We start from the raw sequence: 24,088 nt of genomic DNA on the forward strand, positions 1-24,088 counted from the left end.
TGCATAGCCAGAGGAACTTAAAACAGCAGACCACATCCTGTGTTCACTGCAGTAATGCCTGTGGTGATGCAGCAATAACAATGATAAAAAAAACAACAAAAAAACAGAAGTATTATTTAAAAGGGGAACCAGAGACCATTTACATAGACACAACCTTTTTCATATTTTATTCTAAAATGTTGATTTTGATAGTAATTCACATAAAATGGGATTTTATTTGTAAAATATATTTGTACAAAAATACAAGCATAAACCAACGATAAATAAACAGCTAAACTACCAGTCTTAGTGACAAATAAAAAAGTAGTCATTTCTATTTGCTAAACAGGACATGACATATTTTCACTGGGATATAATAATAGTTGTTCTTGTTGCTGTCAGGTGGTCACATAGAAGATATTTCCTCAATGGGCTCTAGAAGAGAGACAGTAATGTTACATCCACAATATTTGTTATGCTTTGCGTGTTGTCTTACCTGTCCAGCTTTTGTAAACAGGAAGTGTGAGTGCAGGGTGTGTGAGCTCCACACACACCCTCAGACGGGCCCTCTCACTTTCCCTGCTGCCCTTCCTCAAATCAACTCTGTTGATGCGCAAAGCGCCGCAGTCCCCGTCTCGTCTCTCCTCCTCATCGCTTCCCTCATCCACATCAGATAACTTTGTGTCTTCGTATTTTTCCACATTGTTGTTGTTTTCGCCGTCCTCTTTTTCATCTATGTATGCTATCCCATCAGCGCCCGGGTCTGTGACGACTGCTTTTGTTTCTGTATAGTAAATCAAAACAGAATATAGGACAGCCATCATGCAATACCAATTTATGCCTCAAGAGGAAGTACTTTACTGCACCTTACTACTAAGAACTGGAGCATCTTTTTGAATATGTGCTGGATAAAAGGTTAATGTGTATGAAAATGATGAAAAATAGTTAATAGTAACTTATTCTGTGGCCGCCCCTCAGTTTCGGACTCCGACTGGGTGGTTGTGTGGACCTCTCGAGGGCGCATACACTTTTGAGCTCCCTCTGTCCGTCGTCCCCTATCTCCTCCGTCTCATTGGACACCAGCGGCGAGAGAGTGGCACCGCCCGCTGTCCACTGTAGTTTGACTTTAGGGTGACCCCCCTTTAACAGTAGAGAGAACACACCCACGCCTTCACTGCTCCAACACACCGAAATGGACGAAGGGATGGTGGGAGCAACTATAAGAGAGAAGTGCAAGGTCATTGACAATCTATGGACATTTATCTAGTGCATTATGGGCAGGGGATGACAGTGCCCCCACCAGTTCCACCACCACCAGCTTGCATTCTATATTTAATACAGAGTAGCGATGATGAGATTATTTATATAAATAAACCAGTCTCATAATTATTATAGTGCTGCTTTTGGTCATGCCACAGCCCCAAAAACCCCACCATCAGATTTAATCAGAATCAATGTAAATATTTGTAAACAAGAAAAGTGCATTAATAAAATAAACCCTAAACCCTAATAAATTAATATTACAGTAAATTATAAAGAAATGAACAGAGTAAATCCCCACTTAATTGCGGTTCAGCATTCACTCCCCTGCCATTCACTCGCCCAGAATTATTTTCTCTGCTTTAAATTGTAAATAATTAGTTTTTTCTATCTGCAGGGGAAAACGACTGCTGCAGCAATAAATCCAGCAGAGGGCAGTGTCTCACAAGTCAATTCACTCAACATTTTTCAGCAGGAAGATGCTTTTGACAAGATGTGACATTATGTACGGTAACTGCACATGCAAGTACAATACTGTATACTGTATGCCTTTAATTGTCTCTTAAAATCCATCTAATAACTGAGAGACATATTATAAAGTTTGTAGATTTGCAAGGGGTCTTGGAACTTCATCCCCGCAAAGAGTGTGGATCTACTGTACTTAACAAATGAATTATGTTTAATAATGATATAAATACATTTTTAATGATTGTTTTCTGCATTGGGGAAAGGATGCAGTGCCCCACTAGATCCACCAGATGGTAATGTTCCTGTATTTATCCATAGAGAGCACTGTAGTGCAGGGGTGATTCCACTTTTTCAGCCTGCGATCTACTTTTAAAATGACCAAGTTCCAAAGAGCCACCTCCTACTATAAACACAGAAAATATATTTATAAATATATACATGTATAATATATTTATTACATTTATAAATATGAGTATTTTTGTACATTGCACATGTATATCAGGGGTGCACACACTTTTTCAGCTTGCAAGTCGACATGATCTATCTCTTACTATAAAACATATAACATATATCTAAAATCCAATCGGTATATTTTGAAACTACTATACTAAATAAAAATGATTAGGATTTCACATTCACAGTTTTAAAGTTTACAGGTAATTCAATATGGCAATAAATATAATTTGACATAATTCCTCAATAGTTGTGTACATAACCTTAGTATGTCAGTCAAAATAGCTACGTAGTGTTCATTAGACACACAATTAATGTGTTACGTCCTGTTTGCATTTGCTATCAAACATTACAAAAATACAAGAAATGAAAATGATTATGCAAAAGACAATGCAGCCCAAGTCAAGGCAACATACAGTGGTTTGTTTGTTTGTCACACTTAAATTTCCAGATCATGGAACAAATTAAAATATTAGTCAATGACAACACAACTGAACACAAAATGCAGTTTTTAAAGCAAACTTTTTGTTATTAAGGGAGTCAAAAATCCAAACCTACATGGCTCTGTGTGAACATGTGATTACCCTCCCTGTTAAAATATAACTTATCTGAGATTAATTGAGATCTATCAGTCTGTAGAAAGTTATAAAGCCATTTCTAAAGCTTTGGGACTCCAGCAAACCACAGTGAGAGCCATTATCCACAAATGGCGAAAACATGGAACAGTGGTGAACCTTCCCAGGAGTGGCCGGCCAAACAAAATGACCCAAAGAGTGCCGTGAAGACTCATCCAAGAGGTCACAAAAGACCCCACAACAACATCCAAAGAACTGCAGGCCTCACTTGTCTCAGTTAAGGTCAGTGTTCATGACTCCACCATAAGAAAGACACTGGGAAAAAACTAACTTGGGTTCTGCAGCAGAACAATGATCCAAAACACACCAGCAAGTCCACCTCTGAATGGCTGAAGAAAAACAAAATGAAGACTTTGGAGTGGCCTAGTCAAAGTCCTGACCTGAATCCTATTGCGATGCTGTGGTATGACCTTAAACAGGCTATTCATACTGGAAAACCCTCCAATGTGGCTGAATTACAACAATTCTGCAAAGATGCAGAATTGCAAAGATGGGCCAAAATTCCTCCACAGCGCTGTAAGAGACTCATTGCAAGTTATTGCAAACACTTGATTGCAGTTGTTGCTGCTAAGGGTGGCCCAAAAAGTTATTAGGTTTAGGGGGCAACCACTTTTTCATACAGGGCCATGTAGGTTTGGATCTTTTTGCCCCTTAATAATAAAAAGTTCAATTTAAAAACTGCATTTTGTGTTCAGTTGTGTTATCATTCCATCAATTTTCTATGCCGCTTGTCCTCATTAGGGTCGCGGGTATGCTGGAGCCTATCCAAACTGCCTTCAGGCAAGACTGGTCGGCAGCCAATCGCAGGGCACATAGAAACAAACAATCATTCACACTCACATTCATACCTATGGACAATTTTGAGTCTGCCTGCAACATCATAGAGTCTGCCTGCAACATCATTCAGCATGACCGGTTTGGTGGTGGGTCAGTGATGGTCTGGGGAGGCATATCCCTGGAAGGACGCACAGACCTCTACAGGTTAGATAATGGCACCCTGACTGCTATTAGGTATCTGGATGAAATCCTTGGACCCATTGTCAGAACCTACGCTGGTGCAGTGGGACCTGGGTTCCTCCTGGTCCCCGACAATGCCCGACCTCATGTGGCTAGTGTATGCAGGTAGTTCCTGGAGGATGAATGAATTGATACCATTGACTGGCCCCCACGTTCACCTGACCTAAACCCAATAGAACACCTCTGGGACATTGGACCTCATTCACGAAACGTTCTTACGCACAAATGTGTTCTTAAAGCCTTCTTACGAAGATTTTTGGCATTCACGAAACGTGTTCTTAACTCACAGTTCTTAGATCTAAGAACAAATTCTACGAACGCTCAAGAGGACTCTTACGCACAAACAAATCTTGCACTTTCAATGCGCAATCGCCCTCATGATGGATTTTGCAACCTGATTCCAAAAAATGTAGTGCAAATAAAATATCCCAACAATTATTTATCATCAAAACAACTAAAATATACTCCATCGATAAATTTATATTCAAATCCCAATTCATCAAAAAAAAAGGCTGGCTGGACGTGCGCTGCGCAGAGAGAGAATGTATAGGGACCATGTAGATTTATTTGCTGAAAGCGACGAATATTTGATATCCCGCTTCAGGCTTCAGGCTTCCCTCTCTGTTCTTGCAGGTGTGCAGGATCATCAGAATAACATCGCAATGAAAGGTGGTGTGTCTATTGCGCATGGAGCATCCCCAGATAACGACATGCGCCCCCAGCCACGTCTTGAGCCAGAGCACGGGGCTGCTGTATTAATTAGGCAGCGTCTAATCAAATGTAACCACAGAAAAAATAAATTGTCACACACAAACTATGTATTTTGACTTTATTTTTCCATCATGATTGTGTAAATATTTTCTAGAGTTTCCGAAATGGTTTGGTTTCTGATTGATGGCCCACCTCCCGTTTCCTCCAGATCCCTTCGATGCAGTCTAATCTTTTTTTTGAGTCTATTTTAAGTCAAAACACTTCTTTTTAACCTCTGCGGTGGCGCGTTTCTCCGTGGAAATGGCATTTATGTTTCCTGCAAAGCTGCTCCATGCCGACTCTTTTTGCATGGCCTGATGACCGGTGGATACACGTGAAAATAAGGTGGTCTTGTGTTCGGTCACTCCTTGTAAAAGCACCTCTATTTCAATAGAATTGAAGTTTTTCTTTCGTTTGTTGTCCAGCTGCTTCTCAGTCTTGCCCTTGCGCGTTGCCATCTCCGCCTTCAGCTGCCTGTTGCGCACGGCACATTTTTTACCTTATATAGGAAATAATAGGCGGTGACCTATGCAAATTAGGCCTTACATGCACGTGCATCGCAGTTGGCATTCATCAACCTAAGAACACCGGTGCGAACAATTATCCCTACTTAAGAACGTGTCGTGAATGTTTCCAACCCACGCCTTCTTAAGTACACTTCTTAAGTAAGACTTTTAAGAAGATGTTCGTGAATGAGGCCCATTATGTTTAGGTCCATCCGGCGCCGCCAGGTTGCTCCTCAGACTGTCCAGGAGCTCATGGATGCCCTGGTCCAGATCTGGGAGGAGATCCCCCAGGACACCATCCATAGTCTCATTAGGAGCATGCCCCGACGTTGTCAGGCATGCGTACAAGCACGTGGGGGCCACACAAACTACTGAGAATCATTTTGAGTTGCTACAATGACATTTTAGCAAAATGGAGCAGTGTGCTGCATCATTTTTTCACTTTCATTTTTGGGGTGTCTTTGATTTCCCCCTTCTATAGGGTGATCATTTTCATTTCTATCAAATTATGTGGCATCATTTTGTTACTAATACATCACCTACTTATTATCAGGAAAGATATTCAAGATCATTTTCCCCCCAGTTTAGATCTGATGTGTTTTTGAAGTGTTCCTCTAATTTATATATGTATATATATATACAGTCAAACCTGTCTTAGCAGCCACCTTTATAGAACGGCCACCTGCCTATAGCGGCCACTGAAAAATCCCCCGCAGCAAATTTACATGTTATAGACCCTGTGTATAGCAGTCACCTGTCCAACGCGGCCAGCGGCCACCCATTTTGTCTCCCTTGGTCAATATCTGACTGCAAATTACCAACTCAAGTAGAAGCTTCATGCACGAAAAAGTTTTGTTTTTCAATCAATGAAGCCGTCGTGTGTAGACTTTAATTACTGAGTCCTAGCTCAGTCACAATCATTCACAAGATCCACACAAACTGTCAGTTGTTCCACATAAAAAAGCAGTCTTCTTTTGAGCTTGCTTTTTCCTGGTCAAACATGTAACTTTAAGAGCATTTGCACCAAAACATTACCACAAAGTAGGCTGGGAACAGGACGTGCTCCCAGCGACGCTACAATAAAAAAAAACATACGCTAGCATGCATGCGGCAGCGGGAGCAAAACTGAGTTCGGTTGTACTTAATTGAAGTATTTTAGAATGTACTCACGTTATTTTTCATCAATCCTCATCCACAAATCCATCAAAGTCCTCATCTTCTGTATTCGACACAAACAAAGCCGTGTTTTTTTCCGTTCGCTACTAGTCTGTTAACTTGTCAGTGTTATTCAGCTCCGAAGCAAAGAAGGAAAATTCTCCTGTTGCTTCTGCCAACTTTATTTATTGAACGCGGCCACCAGACGGCAGCTCAGAACACACACACATCTCTCAGCATCGTCTCTCCTTCCTGCTTGCCCACAAGGCAAAGGTTAAACAAGCCCCACTACATAGCTGTCCAGCCAATGCCTGTAACAAGTGACACCGTTTATTTCCTGGTGTGCACTGGTCAATACTGTAATGCCGCTTGTTGTGGGGAAGGAGAGACTCACGTCGCCGATGCACTTTAATGGCTTTATTAACAGCGGAGAACACTGCAGGACTTTACATCCACGCCAACATAAACACACTTCCCAACTCTCTCGAAACTCACAGCTAGCACTGAGCCTAGCTCTCCTGCTCGGGACGCCCATCGTCACTTCCCGTCACTTCCTGATGAACTAAAGCTGTAATGACACTCTGCCGTATAAAAAGTAAAATATTAAAAACAAGCGTAAGACATTACTAGCACAGCTTGGTTCTGTGGGTCGTGGATATATTCTATCAGTTATTATTAAGCCTCTAGCTTCCTTTTAGTAAGTAAAAACCTTGGCTATGATTGCACTACATTGTTATGTAGACCTACAAAGTACACTTGTAAGAACAAGAGGTGAATAAATGTATTGCAACTGATGTGAAACTGATGAGGGGTAGGATTAAATAAGCTTTGCTTCTTCCTACTCCTTTTTGGACATGCAAAATTGTGAATTGTACTATGTGATGTGCTACTGTTGGACTCATGCATGTTCAGGATTAAAACCATGAACCATGATAATAACAAGCCTAGTAGTGCTGTACAACTTTTATCCACAGTCCGCAGTGCCCTCTACTGGTCAACATTATCATTATTATTTTTTTCCCTTTTTTTTTTCTTTTTTTTTCCTCTACTGGTCAACATTCAAACTGGACGCCAACCTGTCTATAGAGGCCACCTGTCTATAGCGGCCACTTTTGCAGACTCCCTCTAGTGGCCGCTATAGACAATATATATATACTGTAAATATCTTTATTATTTTAAACTCTTATTGGTACATGTAATGTCTATTTCCTAGGTAACGTTTGAGTGTTATGTTGCTGTGTGATGAGTATAACGTTGTTTGTAAGATGAAACCGTGAGTGAGACTCTTACACTGAGCAATAACCTGCTGCAATTTCCAATGCATGATAAGCTTGATGTGAGTTTTTTCATAGCTCATGATTGTCTCCTTTCAAGTAAAGAGCTGCCTGGTCCTCACGGACTCAAGCGTGGCTTAAACACCGGTACGAATCTGTTTTTTCTTCCAAATTTAGGGGGTGCGGCTTATACACCGGTGCGGAATTTATGGTAGTGATATTATATATTGTATGGTGGGGCTAACCATAAATAAGTAACTATTAAGTAGTGCTTAATTTAACATTCTGCCTAGCAACAATGAGGCAAATTCTGTTGATTTGTTACGCACCGTACCAGCTTTCTAAATCTTAAAATGCTGCTGAGAGTGATTCTTACCAATGTCAACATTTTTCCAAAGTCTCTCAATGGGTTCATGCAGGGACGGATGCTCCACTCTGCATTTAATCCCCCCTCCTCGCTGTCTTTTCTCCTGGTTGGCGGTGGTCCTTAATGTGGCCATGGTCCTGTAGAGCCTGGGCTTAATCTCCATGGGGCCCCACAGCTCGCCGCCCTCCATGATGTCATCCTCGCTGTCGTCTTGCTCACCCTCTCTGACCTTCAGCCAGGTGACTGTAACGTTGGGTGGGTAGAAATCTGTGATCTGACACCCAAGGGTCAAAGCCTGGCCCGGTGAGAGGGAGGCGGAGCTCATGATGTCAGACACGCATGGCTGCTTGATGAAGCCTGTTTGAAATTAAGTGTGGCGCGTTAACATGTCTTTTTAACGTTGCATGTCATATGATGCTCCGTTTCCTGTCTGACCTCTGGTCTCCCGGGTGACCGGCTGCTTGAGGGCAATGTGATGGACGCTGACCCACACTCTGGTACTTCCCTGTTCTAATTCACTGCGGGGCAGTTTACACTGACTGAAGGCTGAAAAGAAGCCCTCGGAATTGGGTCGAGGGGAGGATGAGGCCTGGGAGGCCACAGGGCTCAGCTCGCCCCCCTGGCAGAACCAGCGAAAAGTGATGACATCTGGGTGGAAATGGGATGCCTGGACTGTCAGGCTGATGACCTCTGGAAAACAGAAATAACATTTTTGAAAATACTGTTTTATTCTATTTTTGTATTTATTTTATTTAATTTATTTGTTGTATTTATTTTATTGTTTTATTTATTTACGGTTGTATGGGTGTGATTAGCACCCCATAGCAGACCTGGAGAAAGATGCTAAACTGCGTACGCTTTCAGATGTTGTTCAGATGATTTGCTTGCAACAGTCTAAGTAGGTAGTTTCGACAAGTGTAGCTGTAAAATTACACTTCAAAAATATATATTACAGTCATAAAAACAATGTATTTAGTTGGACCTCATCTTTACCTGAGTCATTCGGTGTCTCTGCCAGCTGAATTTCAGATACTTCTGGCGCAGCTGAGGAGAAAATACACAAATACTGTCAATGCTCCAATTAACACCTCTATTCTGTTCACCCATGGGGCAAAAACCTTAACAGATGTGGCCTTTGAAAACTTTTCGATGTAGCTGCAAGAATAAGTAGCTGTGTTTGAAGTATAATCCGCAGTCAGCATCCAGCTGCTTAATCTACGTTGTCATGCGGTTTGACATGTTGGTTGCACTACTCAGCTGTCATGTGAAATTCATACGTGTTGCACTTGCTGTATTGTTTTTACAATGACCTCATCAGTGGTATTAATGCTGGCTGAGCAGCTCGCTCCTTATCACTATGACAACATTGTGTTGTGCGATATTGCACTTGTTAACAAATGACCATATGGTCAAAGTGAGCTGTGCTTTCCCTTCAACTTTCTCATGAACTACAAATCATAGTTAAAGTTAAAAAATTGAGTTGTTATATATAATGATTTATCAAATTTCCTCTTTGCAACCAAGGTAAATAAATGTCATGGCTATAATTAGAGCATTTATTCACTGTAGCAGGTGTTAAACTAAAAAACTAAACTATTTACCTGTTGTGCCCTAATCATACCTGTATGCCCCCCTTGGCAGTGAGCAGAATAGCAGAGTCATTGCTTTTTTATCCATTGCCCTTCAGCATTCCCACACAAATTAATGCAAAACATGCTCCTTACACAGAACTGTAAACCTCTCAGATACTCTCTCCATCACAATCTTGTCTTTGCCGGCATAGGACACCTGGCACTTAAACACCGCCCCCTTGTGAATGGAAATCTGTGGGATGAAGGTGAGCGAGGCGATAATCTGCTGCTGGGCACCACTTCCGGAGGAGTGCAGGGGCCCCTGGGAGTGCAGTTTATAGTAGCCCATCTCGCCTCTGGCTGGCAGCAGAGGGCCCTTCTCGGACACTAGTGAGGTGAGAGTTAGGCCGTAGGGCAGATGGATGGTGGTTAGAGGGTTATAGAGGCAGTTAAAGTTCGCTCTGGAGGGTCCTACATTTGGATTGTTAGTGAAATGAAGGCGAATAGCAAGAGAGCATGTACAATGTCAGTCACTGACAATAAACAATTCAAAACATCACTTGGTTACACTTTCATTTGCACGAACTGCACTATTCGCTTACTTTATACTGTACATATTTCGAGGCAGTATTTTATTTTTTGTTTTACTGTAATTTACAGTGAATGTGAACAAAAGACTAATTAGGACAAAAATGTAACAGTAAGCTGTTATCTGGTTTGTTGGGTTTCATACCTGTGAGGGAGGTGTCGGATATAGGAGTATCATTTAAGAACCATGTGGTCTGGACTCGGTCCACCCTCCTGCCTTCGATACTCACACTCACCCTACCCTTTTGACCTACGACTATACGAGGAGGCAGGATGATTCCTGACACTGCTAGAGATTTCTGCTTTTCTGAAGAAGAAAGAAGAAGGACAGGTTGCTTGAGTTAACGCATTTGTGATGCTTATCAAGGTCATGCATTCTGTATACATTGCTCACCGTCTCTTCTCCTCCAAGAAAAGCCAAAGCATAACAGGAAGACGAGCACCAGGGAGATACACATCAGAGCCACAGACGCTTTGGCGGATTTAGTGAGTACTGGTGGCTCATCTGAAGAAGAATAGACAGCAAACACAGCATTAGACTGCTTCTTTATCATCATGACTCAGGCATTTAGCATTACATAGCGTCATTAATCTGTTCCAGGAGGTCCAACTCTAATCGAAACACACTCAAAACAAAATCGAAACAAAATCCAATTAATCCATTCCAGAAAGCCAAACATGTTTTTATAGTTTTACAATTATAGTTTTACATGCGAAAACACTTCAAAATACATAAAGATGACAAAGGAAAGCGATAAATGAACATTTACCTTGACGAAGAAGACGTGATTGCTGACAAATATGGCGATGTGGCAGCAAGAGCCACTCGAACACCACCTTCATGATTTATTATGAGTTATTTCTTGAATTCACTAGTGTTTCTCACCCTCTTTATCTAAACAAAATGACAAACACTTGCAACTTTCTTTGGCTACATTGTGGGTTATTTTGCAGCCGTGACCGAAAGAAAAGCAGTGACTTGTGGCGTAACTGAATTAGCTTGCAAAGGCCTACACCGTCAGCTGCTGATGATATCATAGACGGGCGAGAGAGCTAACTTCTGCTTTTTGTTTCCATGTATTAGCAAGCTAAAAGGCTGTTATCGAGGACGTTTTGTGATAAAAATATATTAAGAACGCAGTTGGACTCACACAGTCTACTGTATTCATAACACAAGACAAGAAAATGTAGGCAAACCACGGCAAAGTTTTGCTGACACGCTAACGGGGCTGTATGGTAACTGAGGTTGGGACGCCAGGTGTTGCCAATGAGCTCTCATCGCAACACCAATGAAGGAGGGTGCCCATCTGAAGACCCTAATGAAGTTTGAAACCCACCCCCTACTTGCCCTAACGCAAGGGTAGGGTGTGGGAGGAAGGGGGGAAGCTGAGCGACGACCTGGTGGGCGGGGCAGTTTTTGGTCCCAGGTTGGGATTTCACTGCCTACCTCACTACCCCGCCAACCCCCACCTCTACCCCCACCTTCTAGGCACTACTCTACTCATGACTGGGCATGGGACACAGGCTCAGACTTGGTCACCCTGTAGTTGGCCAACTTTGATGAGGATGTCTGGTGTTGAAAGGCCGAAACACCCACTCATTCAAAAGTACACTACTGATGATGTGTCCCAAAATTGACATCCTCCACATGGCTGAGATAAAGTTCCCACACCACTCTCAACATCCACGCCTCAAGTGATTAGCATCTACTGGCACAAAGGACAGTTTCCATCAAGTCCTGTGTATTTACAAACTGTAAAAGTGTCATCCATTCTGGGTCGGAGCACTTTATACATGTGTAGATTATTTTGGATCAGTGCATGCTAAAAGTGATATAATGGGTCAGATAGACAGATCACCAGAAAAAATGAAATTTAATTTGACAGGTTTTTACTGAACAAGACACCCAGAATGTACTTAAATAAACAATTTGGGATTTACAATATGAACTATAAAACACTGAACAACAAGAGTATGTGAACGCCCCTCCTTGTTTTTTTTAGGTCCTGTTCGACAGCTTAGTCATACAGTACGAGTGGACTGTGTTTTTATTATGCCAGAACAGATTTGCTGTACAACAGGTGGGTTTGGTAGACGCTTCCTGTTGTAGTTGCATTGCTGTTTTACTGTATTTGCAAACAAACAATTCATGGTTTAAGAAAAGACAGACAAAGAGAAAGGAATGAAGAGAGTCATATAAGAGAGTCATATAAGGTGCCCCTCCTTGTTTACCTCCCAGAAGACCTCCCGTGTGTTTTGTAATCAAGTAAAAACACAGCAAAACACAAAAACAAACAATAAAAAACACCCAAATGTCAAACAGATACAAATTTTTCATAGAAAGTGTTACGGTGGGGCAGGCTGTCGGAAGCTTGACCCCCAGTATGCAGAGACGAGGCGGCGGCGTGCAAACAAATGATCTTTAATGATGTACGAACAGGTACAAACAAAAGGCGACAGAGGGAAAAAGCTATGTGAAAAATAACATGAGCTGAGGTACCACCAGGTAAGTGGACACTTTTACGTGACAGCACCGGTGAGGAGTCAAGGAACAACGGTAACAATAGCAATGAACCAGCGGCGCACGTACGACGGCAATGGCCTTTTAACAGCCACTAATAATTGTCTGCAGCTGCGCGGCCACCACGCGTGACGCGGCTGCATCTTCCTCCCCTGAGAAAGTGCAGCCCACCAAAATAAGGGCACAGGGCGTGACAGAAAGCTTACTTCTTTGTCCCTCTCACGCTGCTGTATAAACAAACCTCCAATCTGACGCAGTCCCTATGATGATAATAATAACAATAATAATAATGATAATAAAAATAATAATTGATTGGATTTATATAGTGCCTTTCTTGAAAACCAAAGAGCTTTACACTGCACCCGTATATCACTGGAAAGAGTCTCTAGCCCTAGAAACCATTGGAATTATTTTTATACTTCTTAGACTTGCAAATCTTACTACCGGCTATAGCTTCAGTGTTAAAGGTCTAAAAAGGTAATTACTGAATGTTTGCCGTGCCAGATGAAAAGTTTAAAAAACAGGCTGTATACGGCCTCGTTTATCCATGGCTGCTCTAGACAAACTGGGTGACTACACAAGGCGCCGAGTAAAGGCATGTTGAATTCTATGAAGGGATTTTCTGCCATACAAATGAAATCAAAATAAAAATGTAACCTTGGGGATCCAGTTCTTCCAGGTTTCCTGAAGCCTGGACCGGATGCGCAACTCCTGGCTGGTTGACAGCACACGCCACCTCCCTGCTTGTCCACCTCTGCTCAGAGCTCAATGTAAAGTAGCGTCTGCTTCTGAAGGTCCCATCTGGGTTCTGCTCATTGCTGGGTGTGTTGGGGAGGACGGTGCCATTTTGCAGCCAGAATACAGACATCTCTTCCGGGTAGAAGCTTTCCACATCACAGTAGAGGGTGACGGGACTGTTGCTCGAAGGCGAGGGGATGGCCGAGAGTCTGACAGTGGGGAGGTCTGAGGGGGCAACAGTGAAAGTCAATATTAATCAGTTGTTATCCAGTCGTCCCTCGCAATATCACGGCTCGATTATCGCTCCCTCGCTATATCACATTTCAGAAATGAATTAATGGTGACAGTTTTGTGGTGTACTAGTCAAAACACTTTGAAATACAAGTGATATGTACTTTTCTGGTCACTAGGCGGCAGTAATGGCACAAAACATTGCTACATTACCTTACATTACCTTAACACTGCATGAAGTCATGAAGTCAGCCATGGCTTGTCCGACATGATAGAATGAAAAAAAGTTCCTATATTGCAGAAATTAATTTAATGTGGTCGGGTCTGGAGCCAATTAACCGCTATAAATGAAGAACAACAATCTGATAACAAGGTTTGTCTGTGAATGCACCTCGCATGAGTGTGCTTCGTCAGTCTTGTTGCAAGTGTTGAGGACAGATACATGCTTGTGAGTTGGAGATATATAGACTATATACAACTTAGCACTGCTGTTGATGAAGTTGAAGGGATAAAGTTCAAAAAGAGTGTCAGACTTTGTGTGACTCTTTGGGGACACTTGACTTCCCCCCCGGCCGCCATCATAACACAGAGTTGTGGCTTACCATGATGAGCACGCATTAATTACACAAAAACAAACAAACGTTTAATTGTTGTTTTCAATAAATTACTTTTTCAAAATGCTTTTTGTCTCACTCCCATTTCTTGTTTTTGCATACTGTAGCTCTACTTAAAACCTCATTAACATCCAAATGTGCAAAATGCAAATTCTAGCAATTTTTTAACTGGTCTTAAGATTTTAAGAGATGGGTTTGTTTGAAAGTGAATTGCGGTTCGGTTTACTTGAGCTCAAATGTGAGACCAAAGACACGTGTTAAAAGACACCAGTGCTAAAATTACACCAAAAGTTTACAGGAATTATACTGTAAATATGTAAAACGTGTTGGAAGTCTCTCTGCTCTGCTCCCACCTGTGTGTGTGTGTCAACGGCACCCTTTAAGAATATATTTCAGAAGCTTTTTGGTATTCAACCCAGCAGACGGCATTTTTATTTGAAAGATTTGGGAAATAATCCACAAAGGTTGCATAATGTGTCACTTTATGTATGTTTATGTCCCATGACAAAAATACCAGTGTAAGCAAAATCATTTTGTCTCTGTGAACGCAGCCTAAGACAGATGTCCCATCAGAAATGTGTACTGTATTTCTATTTCATGTAAGTGTGAGTGCGGTCACAAATGTCCACACATTGTCCAACTTCTAGTCTATACTCACACGTGATGTTGAGTTGAAATTTCAGCTCTTGTGTGGTGCCATTGTGGTTCACTTTGCAGCCAAAGGTTGCATTTTGGTCCCCTCGAGATGGGTAGAAAGTGAGGTTGCCAGAAGCTCTATAGTAGCCATCAGGGGTCGTTTCACCATCAAGCTGGTAGGGAGACTGAATGGCTTGGCCGTCCTTGGTCCAGCTGAAAGACACAGGTGGAGGGTAGAATCCATCTGCGTGGCATTCAAGCTGACTCTCTGTCTCCAACACCACCCATTGCTGTGGTACTGAGAGAGACGGGGGAGCTGGGGAGGGGGACACACAGAGTGTTGTATTTCGGCTTTCAGGTGACAAATTCAGTCAAAACACACATCAACATACCGATGACACTGAGTGTAACATTGCTGGAGTGCAGCATTGTGAAGTTGTAGTGGACTGTGCATTCGTACAATCCCTGCAGGGTCAGGCCCACATCGAGGACAGTCAAGGAAAAGTCTCCATTAAGGAAATGGCCCGTGGTCCAAAAGAAGCCATCCTTTATCTGCGAGGTCGCATTCTTGAACAAGGCCACAGCCGAGCCGTTGCTGACCCAGCTGACTTGCATGAGAGCCTCGTCCAGCTTCTCCAATTTTAGGGTCACGTTGCAGGGTAGGCTCGCATTTGTATTTGGTCTGGCTTGTATGTCTGTAGAGGTCGCTGGCGACAGACAAAGAACATTTTAGGAAAAAACAATTATATACCTGCAGTATATATTGCAGGAAAATGCGAGGTGTGAAAAAGTGTTTGCTCCCTTCCTGATTTCTTGTTTTTCTGCATGTTTGTCACACTTAAATGTTTCAGATCATCAAACAAATTTAAATATTAGCCAATGACAACACAAATGAACACATAACATTTTTAAATCAAACTTTTTATTATTAAGAGAGAAATAAAATCCAAACCTACATGGCCCTGTGTGAAAAAGTCATTGCCCCCTAAACCTAATAACTGGTTGGGCCACCCTTAGCAGCAACAACTGCAATCAAGTGTTTGTGATAACTTGCAATGAGTCTCTTACAGCGCTGTGGAGGAATTTTGGCCCACTCATCTTTGCAGGATTGTTGTAATTCAGCCACATTGGAGGGTTTTCCAGCATGAAGCACCTTTTTAAGGTCATGCCACAGCATCTCAATAGGATTCAGGTCAGGACTTTGACTAGGCCACTCCAAAGTCTTCATTTTGTTTTTCTTTGGCCATTCAGAGGTGGACTTGCTGGTGTGTTTTAAATCATTGTCCTGCTGTTGAACCCAAGTTGGTTTCAGCTTGAGGTCACGAACAGATGGCCGGACATTCTCCTTCAGGATTTTTCGGTAGACAGCAGAATTCAAGGTTCCATTTATCACAGCAAGTCTTCCAGGTTCTGATGCAGCAAAAAAAACCCAGACCATCACACTGCCACCACCATATTTTATGACGTATATATATGTACTGTATATATATACTGTATATATATATATATATATATATATATATATATATATATATATATATAAAATGGCTCTCACTGTGGTTTGCTCTAGTCCCAAATAGGGATGAGCGAGTACACCACTATCTGTATCTGTATACCCATCTAAATTATCTGTATCCATATCGGTACTTGGATTGGGTGTGGCATAAACCGGAATTGGGTGTGGTTTAAATTGGTACATTAAGTCTATTATTGACATGGATTGAGCAGACGTTGCTATATTTATTGTATATTATTTGTTATTCAGGGTCCACACGGTGGTCTAGTGGTTAGCATGTTGGCCACACAGTCACAGTCAGGAGATCGGGAAGACCTGGGTTCGAACATCCGTTGGGCATTTCTGTGTGGAGTTTGCATGTTCTCCCCGTGCGTGCGTGGGTTTTCTCCGGGTACTCCGGTTTCCTCCCACATTCCAAAAACATGCACGTTAGTTTTATTGGTGACTCTAAATTTTTTTTTTAAGTTTGTCTATATGTGCCCCGCGATTGGCTGGCGACCAGTCCAGGGTGTACCCCGCCTATCGCCTGAAGTCAGCTGGGATGGGCTCCAGCATACCCCTGCGACCCTAATGAGGGGAAGTGGCATAGAAAATGGATGGATTTGTTATTCATCTATATGTGTACTGTGTATGTGTGTAAGTCATCTGTAAGACTTTATCATTTAATTAAATTTTTTTAATGGTCTGTGTGAAGTTGGTGATTCATGCAAGCATCGACTGATGGCAAAGAGGGAAATAATCTGTCAGCCTTGTTCACTGTACTTTTCTCAAAAGCACCGCATTCAGTACTACAAGCACAGTTTTCCAACTGACTTTATATCATCAGCCAAATAATAAGCAAGCAGACAAAAAAAATGGCAGTGACAGACGCACGAGCAGTATATAGCTGTCATGTGAAATGCACCGTGTACGTTACAAAGCAAGTTTAAGATTGCAACGTGAATACTGCAACATATTGAGGGGGGTGTAGTATTTTGACCACGATTATGTATATAATGTAGTATGATAGCCATACAGGCAGAATGTTTGATGCAGCTGTGCAGGTGTACCTAATGTTGTGGCCAGTCAATGCAGGTTACTGTTACCACTGTCTGTGTACTGCCAACCGAAAATTAACACAATTCTTATATTCGAGGTAGCACGCCTGTTTTATGATGACTTAAGACATAAGACAAAAATAAATTTTCAACTTGCCAATTGCACTGTGTACGAGAATGAGGCACCAATCAAGTCCTCTGTGGCGCCAGCCTGCACAGTATGTCTCGGGAGGGGGAGGTCGCTATGTGTGACTGGCCAATCACAGAGCGTGAAGAATGAATACATAATGAGGATTTTAGGGTTTAGGGTCGCGGGGGTATGCTGGAGCCTATCCCAGCTGACTTCAGGCAACAGGCGGGATACGCCCTGGACTGGTCGCCAGCCAATGGCAGGGCACATATAGACAAACAACCATTCACACTCACAGTCATACCTATGGACAATTTAGAGTCTCCAATTAAACTAACATGCATGTTTTTGGAATGTGGGAGGAAACCAGAGTACCCGGAAAAAACCCACGCACGCACGGGGAGAACATGCAAACTCCACACAGAAATGCCCAACGGAGATTCAAACCCAGATCGTCCAGATCTCCTGACTGTGTGGCCAACACACTAACCACTAGACCAGTTTTTTCATGTCACTAACACGTGATGTCCTAATTTTTTTACATGGCTCTAAATTCCATTTGTGGTGTCCCCCTATGTGTTGTGTTTGTTCGTTTGTTCGTTTGTTCGTCCCCTACAGGTGTGTACCAAATTTTGTGGTGAATAGAATAACCACTCTAAAGTTACAGTGAAAGTTTTGTAGAGTGCACTGAGCTGTGTGAGAAATTTCAAGTCAAACTGTTGTACACGACTGCTCTTTGACAGTGTCAATCAAAACCAAGCATTATTATCTGGGTTTTGTTGACATATCTTTTGTGTTAAAGATCATTTCATAGTGCAGGTGTGCCTAACAAAGTGTGAATGTGTACAAACAACAACATGTACAGGAAAGGCGTGTGCTATTTAAACTAACACGTCATGAACGTGAACGCCTGTATTTCATCATTTCTTTGAAATTTCTTTCTTTTCACACCAGCTTATAAGTCACTAATAAGCACTCGTGTGAATAAAAAGTCATTTACTCTTCCAGGCAATGAACTTAATTAGTAACTAGCACAATAAATACCTGCAGGCAGTGGAAAAGCTTTTACGTGTTAATGACCTAATTGGGTGTTTGGCAGCTAAACTTGACAGGAAAAATGTTCTTTTAACCATTTAAAAGGCACGTGTTTGACATGGTTAATTATCTGTGTTCACCACAAGCATTTAATGTATGAACCTGCACGATGATTTCATGTTGAAGTGAAATGTGTGTGATAATGAATTTAGCCCCGTCACATCGCATCATTGCAATGTACTGAACTGTCAACTTGTATCAAAACAGACATTTCAATTGTTATTGATTACTCCAAATATTTGTGATAATTATGTAGCGATGGATACTTTATGCTTTGCAGGAGATTGTCACATGTGGAAAGAGTACTAAAATATTGTACTTGAGTAAAAGTGCAGTTACTTTGCAGAAATGTTATTCAACCACAAGTAAAAGTACAAGTCAAAAATCTACTCAAGTAAAAGTAGAAACTTAAAATGAGAGTAAAACCTGCTAGGGAGGGGGGTATCCATCAGAAACACCTTTATGGATTAAAGTGCAACAATAAAGTGAATATGGATGAATGAATAATGAATAATCATCTCCTGCCCATCATCCACTTCTGTTTGCAAGTGCCCTGTTCTGCTTTTTATTAATATTTTTTCTACTCGGTAACTGATCAGATTTAAAATGTAGTGGTGTACAATACTTGCTTCAGTAAAATCATTGTTAAGTAAAAGCAGAGGTACAGATTTAAGAAATGACTTCAAACAGTTCAAATACACACAAAAAAATCGAGTACATGTACTTTCCATCACTGGAAATTGCTTTGTTGCAGCCATAAAGACAAAGTACGACTGAAAAATAAAGTGAAAATAAGCTCAAATAATGTAACAAAATAATGTTGAGATAGATATTTAATACAGTGTGCAAAAAAGTGCATGTATAACGACGGTAGGTTTCCTCACATTTCCTCACATGTAGGGCAATACAGATGCACTCTCATAAAGACACATAACAAGATAGATACTGTAGTATTGACCAAATATTTTTAAATCTATGAGAACAAGTACAAGATATGTATCAAATCCATTTACAAAGATAAGATTGCTCAGTTTATACAAATATGTGCCCTGTATTATCATGGCTGGAATTCAATTGAATACAGTAATTTGCAATATTAAAAGTGAAATCCAGATTGTCACTATATCACAATAAACTTCCATTTAACCTTATTACAACATTATAGGCGGGATCATCTGCTGTATATAGTACATGCAATGTTAGGCATAAAGCAGAATCAATGATGAAACTGTATTGACATGTACTAGCACAACACACAGACAATTAACTGCCAACAAGTGAAGAGCCATCACACAATAAATAGTAAGTTAGTAAGTTGTCCAATTACAACACATGGTGTTAAGTGAAGTCTCATCAGGTCACCCATACACCAAGTACTACTTTCAGCCTTTATCACCATCAGATCAACACAAAAGCAATTGAATCATCATGAAACATGCCTCTGTGGAAAGCAAAATCAGTGTTATGATGTTGGATTACCTGGTCACTTCAATGGTTAGTTGAAGAAAGCAACAATGCAGGCTTTGTGAGGTGTGATAGGCCTGTGCGCGATGACACAATACTCACCATTGTTTATGAGGTGCAGCAAGAACACATATACGAGGACTTTAAACTGCATGGCTTGTCTTGAGACCAGCTTCTTATCATCAGGCCCTCTTTGCTGTCTTATATAGAGCCGTTAGGTGACTGGGGGCGGGATTGACCTGCCACAAGGAAAATAAGAAATATAGTCCGGTGGGCACTGAAAAGGAGGCCCGTAATATGTGTACGTCCACCAAAATGAATAAAAAAAAGAGTTTCTCCCAGGGGAGTGTTACAGTGCTAAGAAAGAAGGGAGATGTGCAGGGACACTCAAGTGCAGAAAGCGCTCACTTAAAATTCACAATGGCGCCCGGCCAAGCTTTTGGGGCTACTTTACATTGGTGCAGTGTTGCCATGAACAAAATCCCGCTGAGTTTATGTGGGCAAACACTCTTGTGAGACTGCAATTGCTTTGTATCCAAGCAAAGGCAGCATTAGATTTGATTTCTTTATTTGTCGTTGCAATTTATACAACACAACTTTGTTCGAGCAATCCTCCTATTGGCAGCATTTTCATACATACAGTATGTAAGGGTAACACAATAAAATTATTGTTATCGTGAATAGTCCATCATTGCCTAGAGTCATTGTTTCGGTCAAATTATGTTCCCTGCAGTCTGCCCTCAGTTCCGGAGAAAAAGCTGAGTTTCCCCAGCACGTGCTTGGGGTTCTCAGTGTGTAAGGATGCTCTCAATTGTGTAGTGGTAGAAGCTGGTCAAACGTTTCTGGGGAACCGTGTTCCTTTTCAGTGTCCTCAGAAAGAGCAGCCTCTGCTGGGCTGATGATGAGGGATGTGTTCAGGCTCCACGTCAGGTCCTCTTTAAAGCTTGTCACCCCCTCCACCTCCTCTCCGTTAATGCACAGTTAGTTCACTGTGGTGTGTTGTTTTGCTCTTCCTGAAGTCAATTATCATTTCATAAGGATAGGGTTGCTGTCTGTGCCCCCAGATGGACAGGTTAAAATATGTACATATTTACAGGTTTACATATTATCCGATAACAGATAATATGTCAGCATTTTTGAAACCGTGCTAGTGCTTAACTGGTGCCCATATTGATGGAAAAATGGAAAACGTACACATTTTGTCTAAACCCCCCCCCCCCCAAAAAAAAACAATGCCTTTCTATTGTTACAGCATTTTATGACATCCAAGTTGAACAGACTAGTAATTTAAATACTTAAAAAAATTTTTTTTTTATGCCTATTTCATATCAATAAAATGATAAGTAATAAGTAATACATTCACCAAAATGAAATAAAATCCACAAAGATATCATAATATAATTCATAATTATCACAGCAAAACCGGCAGAAATACAGAACACAGGAAATGTGCAAAAAAAAAAAAAACAGTCCATCCATCCATCCATTTTGTATACTGCTTCTCCTCTTTAGGGCTTCAAATGCATACGTTCTGCTGTTTAAGTGTCATTCTACACAATTTCATACACCAGTCTGGCAACCTCCTTTGAATTTAGTATGTTGGAGTTGAGCATTGATGTTGGCGTATTAAGGTTGGCAAAAAGAAGAGAAAAAAAAGTGTGAGTGTGAGACACTATTGGTCTGTAGAGACGTTGCGTTACAAGACTTTACTTGTACAATGTCACCTTCAAGCACCTGTTGCAGGTGGCTGAGCCTGCATTAATTTAGCACCTAAATGAGGCACTGATAGCTACTTTTTTTCTGTCCGATGTTTACCGAATTTTGGTAAGCATCCCTAGTGAATAGGGTCTGGACGTCTTCTCTGTATTTTTTTTGAAAACTTTTGCATTGGTGATGATGTGTTGCTCCCTTTGCTTTTTTGAACCAACAAATATTTCTTCACCTGGCGCCTGTTAACCATTAAGTCAATTGTCTGTTCAATGATATGACTTCGGACACATTTAAGGAGCGCACACAAGCTGGTTTCTGTGTGCAATTTGCTTTTTCTTGCTTACTTTGCTTTGAAGGTGCACACCTCGGAGGAGTTTCAAGAGGCACTTGTGCCTTGGTTTGTGTTTGTTGATTTGTGCTCACACGTGACGCATGTGTGTTTTGTTTTCTCTTTCTCCTTCTGACACCCTTGTTCCTTTCATCAGTCCCGATGATTGATAGCGAGATCAACAGACTGAGAGTCTGATGGACAGCAACAGATAAACACCATTTTGAATCTTGTCAAGATGTTCTGATGAGGGCCAGGTATTTACGTTTTGTCACGACTTTGACAACAATGGAGCTGTCCCAAAATAATGGCAGACTACCTGTGCGTCTTACGGTATATGGTCTTTGATAATTTTCGTGCGTCCTATCATGATGAACGTGTGAACAAATTTCCCCAGAATACACACGCTCAAAAGATTTGGTACGTTTTTGAGTATGTTAAAGCCTTAAAAAAAAGTGATTTAGTTTCCGGAATAAGAATAATAGTGTGAATGCTGAGGATCTGGAACTGATCTGAAATGCTGTACAGATGATGTGAAATTAAGGTGAGACACAGGAACGTTTGGAATGTCAACACTTTTGATGTTTTGAATGAGCTGAATGTTTTTTGTTGGAATGGTTTGAATGAGTTGATAAAAGAATTCCTAAGATCACAGTTCATTTGTGTTTGGAAAATGTGGAATTTCGTGAAAAGTGTGAATATTTGGGATGTTTATTTGACATTTATTGAACAGCTTTGAACATCCTCACCTGCATTAGATTGATTTGTGCGTCTTTAATGAAATTAAAATACGAAGGATGTCAGAGTGCGGCCCCCACATCGACTGTGGCTCTGCTACACCCCCAGCATGGAATACTCTACAGACTGAAAGGAAACTCTCTGAACTTATTCCACGTGGAGCCTTCCATTCCATCCCGAGGGACAGACAGTGCAAGACCACTGAACGGTGCCTGTGTTTTAAATGTCAAATTGTTGCTGTTATTTGTGTAACAGGTCATGCACTTTTTTTTATTGCACCTAAAATTGCACCTATTCGGTCACTTGTAACTGTTTTTGAGACGTGTGCTGCTGACCTCTTGGCCAGGTCACCCTTGTGAGAGAGATCTTGATCTCAATGGGTTCTTATCTGGTGGTAAACAAATATTGTGTGTGCAACCTTCAACAAAAAAAGTTTGGAAGGTGTGGTCTCGAGGCATCTTTAAAGGGTGAGTAGTTTTATTCTATTTTAGAGTTTTAACTCTTCAGTTTAATGACTGTATATACAGTGGTGTGAAAAAGTGTTTGCCCCCTTCCTGATTTCTTATTTTTTTGCATGTTTGTCACAATAAATTAATAAATATTTCAGCTCATCAAACAAATGTAAATATAAGTCAATGCAAAGGGTGGCCCAACCCGTTATTAGGTTTAAGGGGCAATCACTTTTTCACACAGGGCCATGTAGGTTTGGATTTTTTTTCAACGTTCATAATAAAAAGTTTCATTTAAAAACTACATTTTGTCTTCAGTTGTGTTGTCATTGATGAATATTTACATTTGTTTGATAAGTGTGACAAATATTTTAAAAAACAAAGAAATGAAGAAGGGGGTAAACACTTTTTCACACCACTGTAGTAGTTAAATTTGCTTTACACTCGTATGGCAGCTATGTTACTTTTATGGTTAATAAAGATTTTATGATGACAGCCTGAGCCCGCCGACAGGTTTCATTTGGTGTACATTATGTCAGAGCTGGCGCTTGCTAGTGAGTGTGTGTGTATCCCAGTGCAGAGAAGACACAGTCAGTGAAGTAACGAAAATATTCAATATAACAAAGGGTGTCCTCACCGGGAGGCAAAAAAGTGAACAGAAATACAAGTATGAGTCCAATAAATGAAAAACCGAAAACACTGTCAGCAAAAGGCTGGCAGGAAAAAACGACAAAACAGTGGAATGAAAAAACACTGCAGGAAAAGCCTAGCAGGTAATAAGGTGTCCTTAGCACAAAACTCAGGTCGCCGCTGGAGATACCAAGCACAGTAAAAGCCAGAAAGCAGGTGTACAGGTCG

The 24,088-nt window shown here is 41.2% G+C and overlaps 1 protein-coding gene across 3 annotated transcripts; it reads right to left on the reverse strand.

Moving 5' to 3' along the window:
• Window positions 1–263: 263 nt before the first annotated feature.
• Window positions 264–20,370, reverse strand: si:ch211-180a12.2 (uncharacterized). Of its 3 annotated transcripts, none has more exons than XM_054769447.1 (13): window positions 20,108–20,370; window positions 15,156–15,458; window positions 14,786–15,079; window positions 13,202–13,507; window positions 10,418–10,528; window positions 10,169–10,330; window positions 9,589–9,906; window positions 8,858–8,908; window positions 8,300–8,554; window positions 7,874–8,221; window positions 936–1,196; window positions 476–763; window positions 264–414 (listed from the first exon to the last, which is right to left on the reverse strand). In XM_054769447.1, the coding sequence occupies exons 1-13, from the start codon at window positions 20,157–20,159 to the stop codon at window positions 386–388; spliced, it is 2,778 nt and encodes a 925-aa protein (XP_054625422.1). In that variant the 5' UTR covers window positions 20,160–20,370; the 3' UTR covers window positions 264–385. The 3 variants fall into 3 exon arrangements, with proteins under 3 accessions (XP_054625422.1, XP_054625423.1, XP_054625421.1); XM_054769448.1 differs by having other exon boundaries at window positions 9,589–9,822; window positions 15,156–15,470; XM_054769446.1 differs by having other exon boundaries at window positions 15,156–15,470.
• Between the last annotated feature and the right edge of the window lie 3,718 nt (window positions 20,371–24,088).

Source organism: Dunckerocampus dactyliophorus, chromosome 2 (genome assembly GCF_027744805.1).
Source record: "Dunckerocampus dactyliophorus isolate RoL2022-P2 chromosome 2, RoL_Ddac_1.1, whole genome shotgun sequence".
NCBI classification, from domain to species: Eukaryota; Metazoa; Chordata; class Actinopteri; order Syngnathiformes; family Syngnathidae; genus Dunckerocampus; species Dunckerocampus dactyliophorus.

Bases quoted from the DNA above. Each gene is read 5' to 3' on its own strand.
- si:ch211-180a12.2 (XM_054769446.1), bottom strand. From the start codon at position 20,159: ATGCAGTTTAAAGTCCTCGTATATGTGTTCTTGCTGCACCTCATAAAC. The intron at 10,331-10,417 runs GTGAGCAATGTA...TTTCTTCTTCAG, and splicing joins TTCTTGGAGGAGAAGAGACG to AAAAGCAGAAATCTCTAGCA. The intron at 764-935 runs GTTACTATTAAC...TTTACTATACAG, and splicing joins GAGGGGCGGCCACAGAATAA to AAACAAAAGCAGTCGTCACA.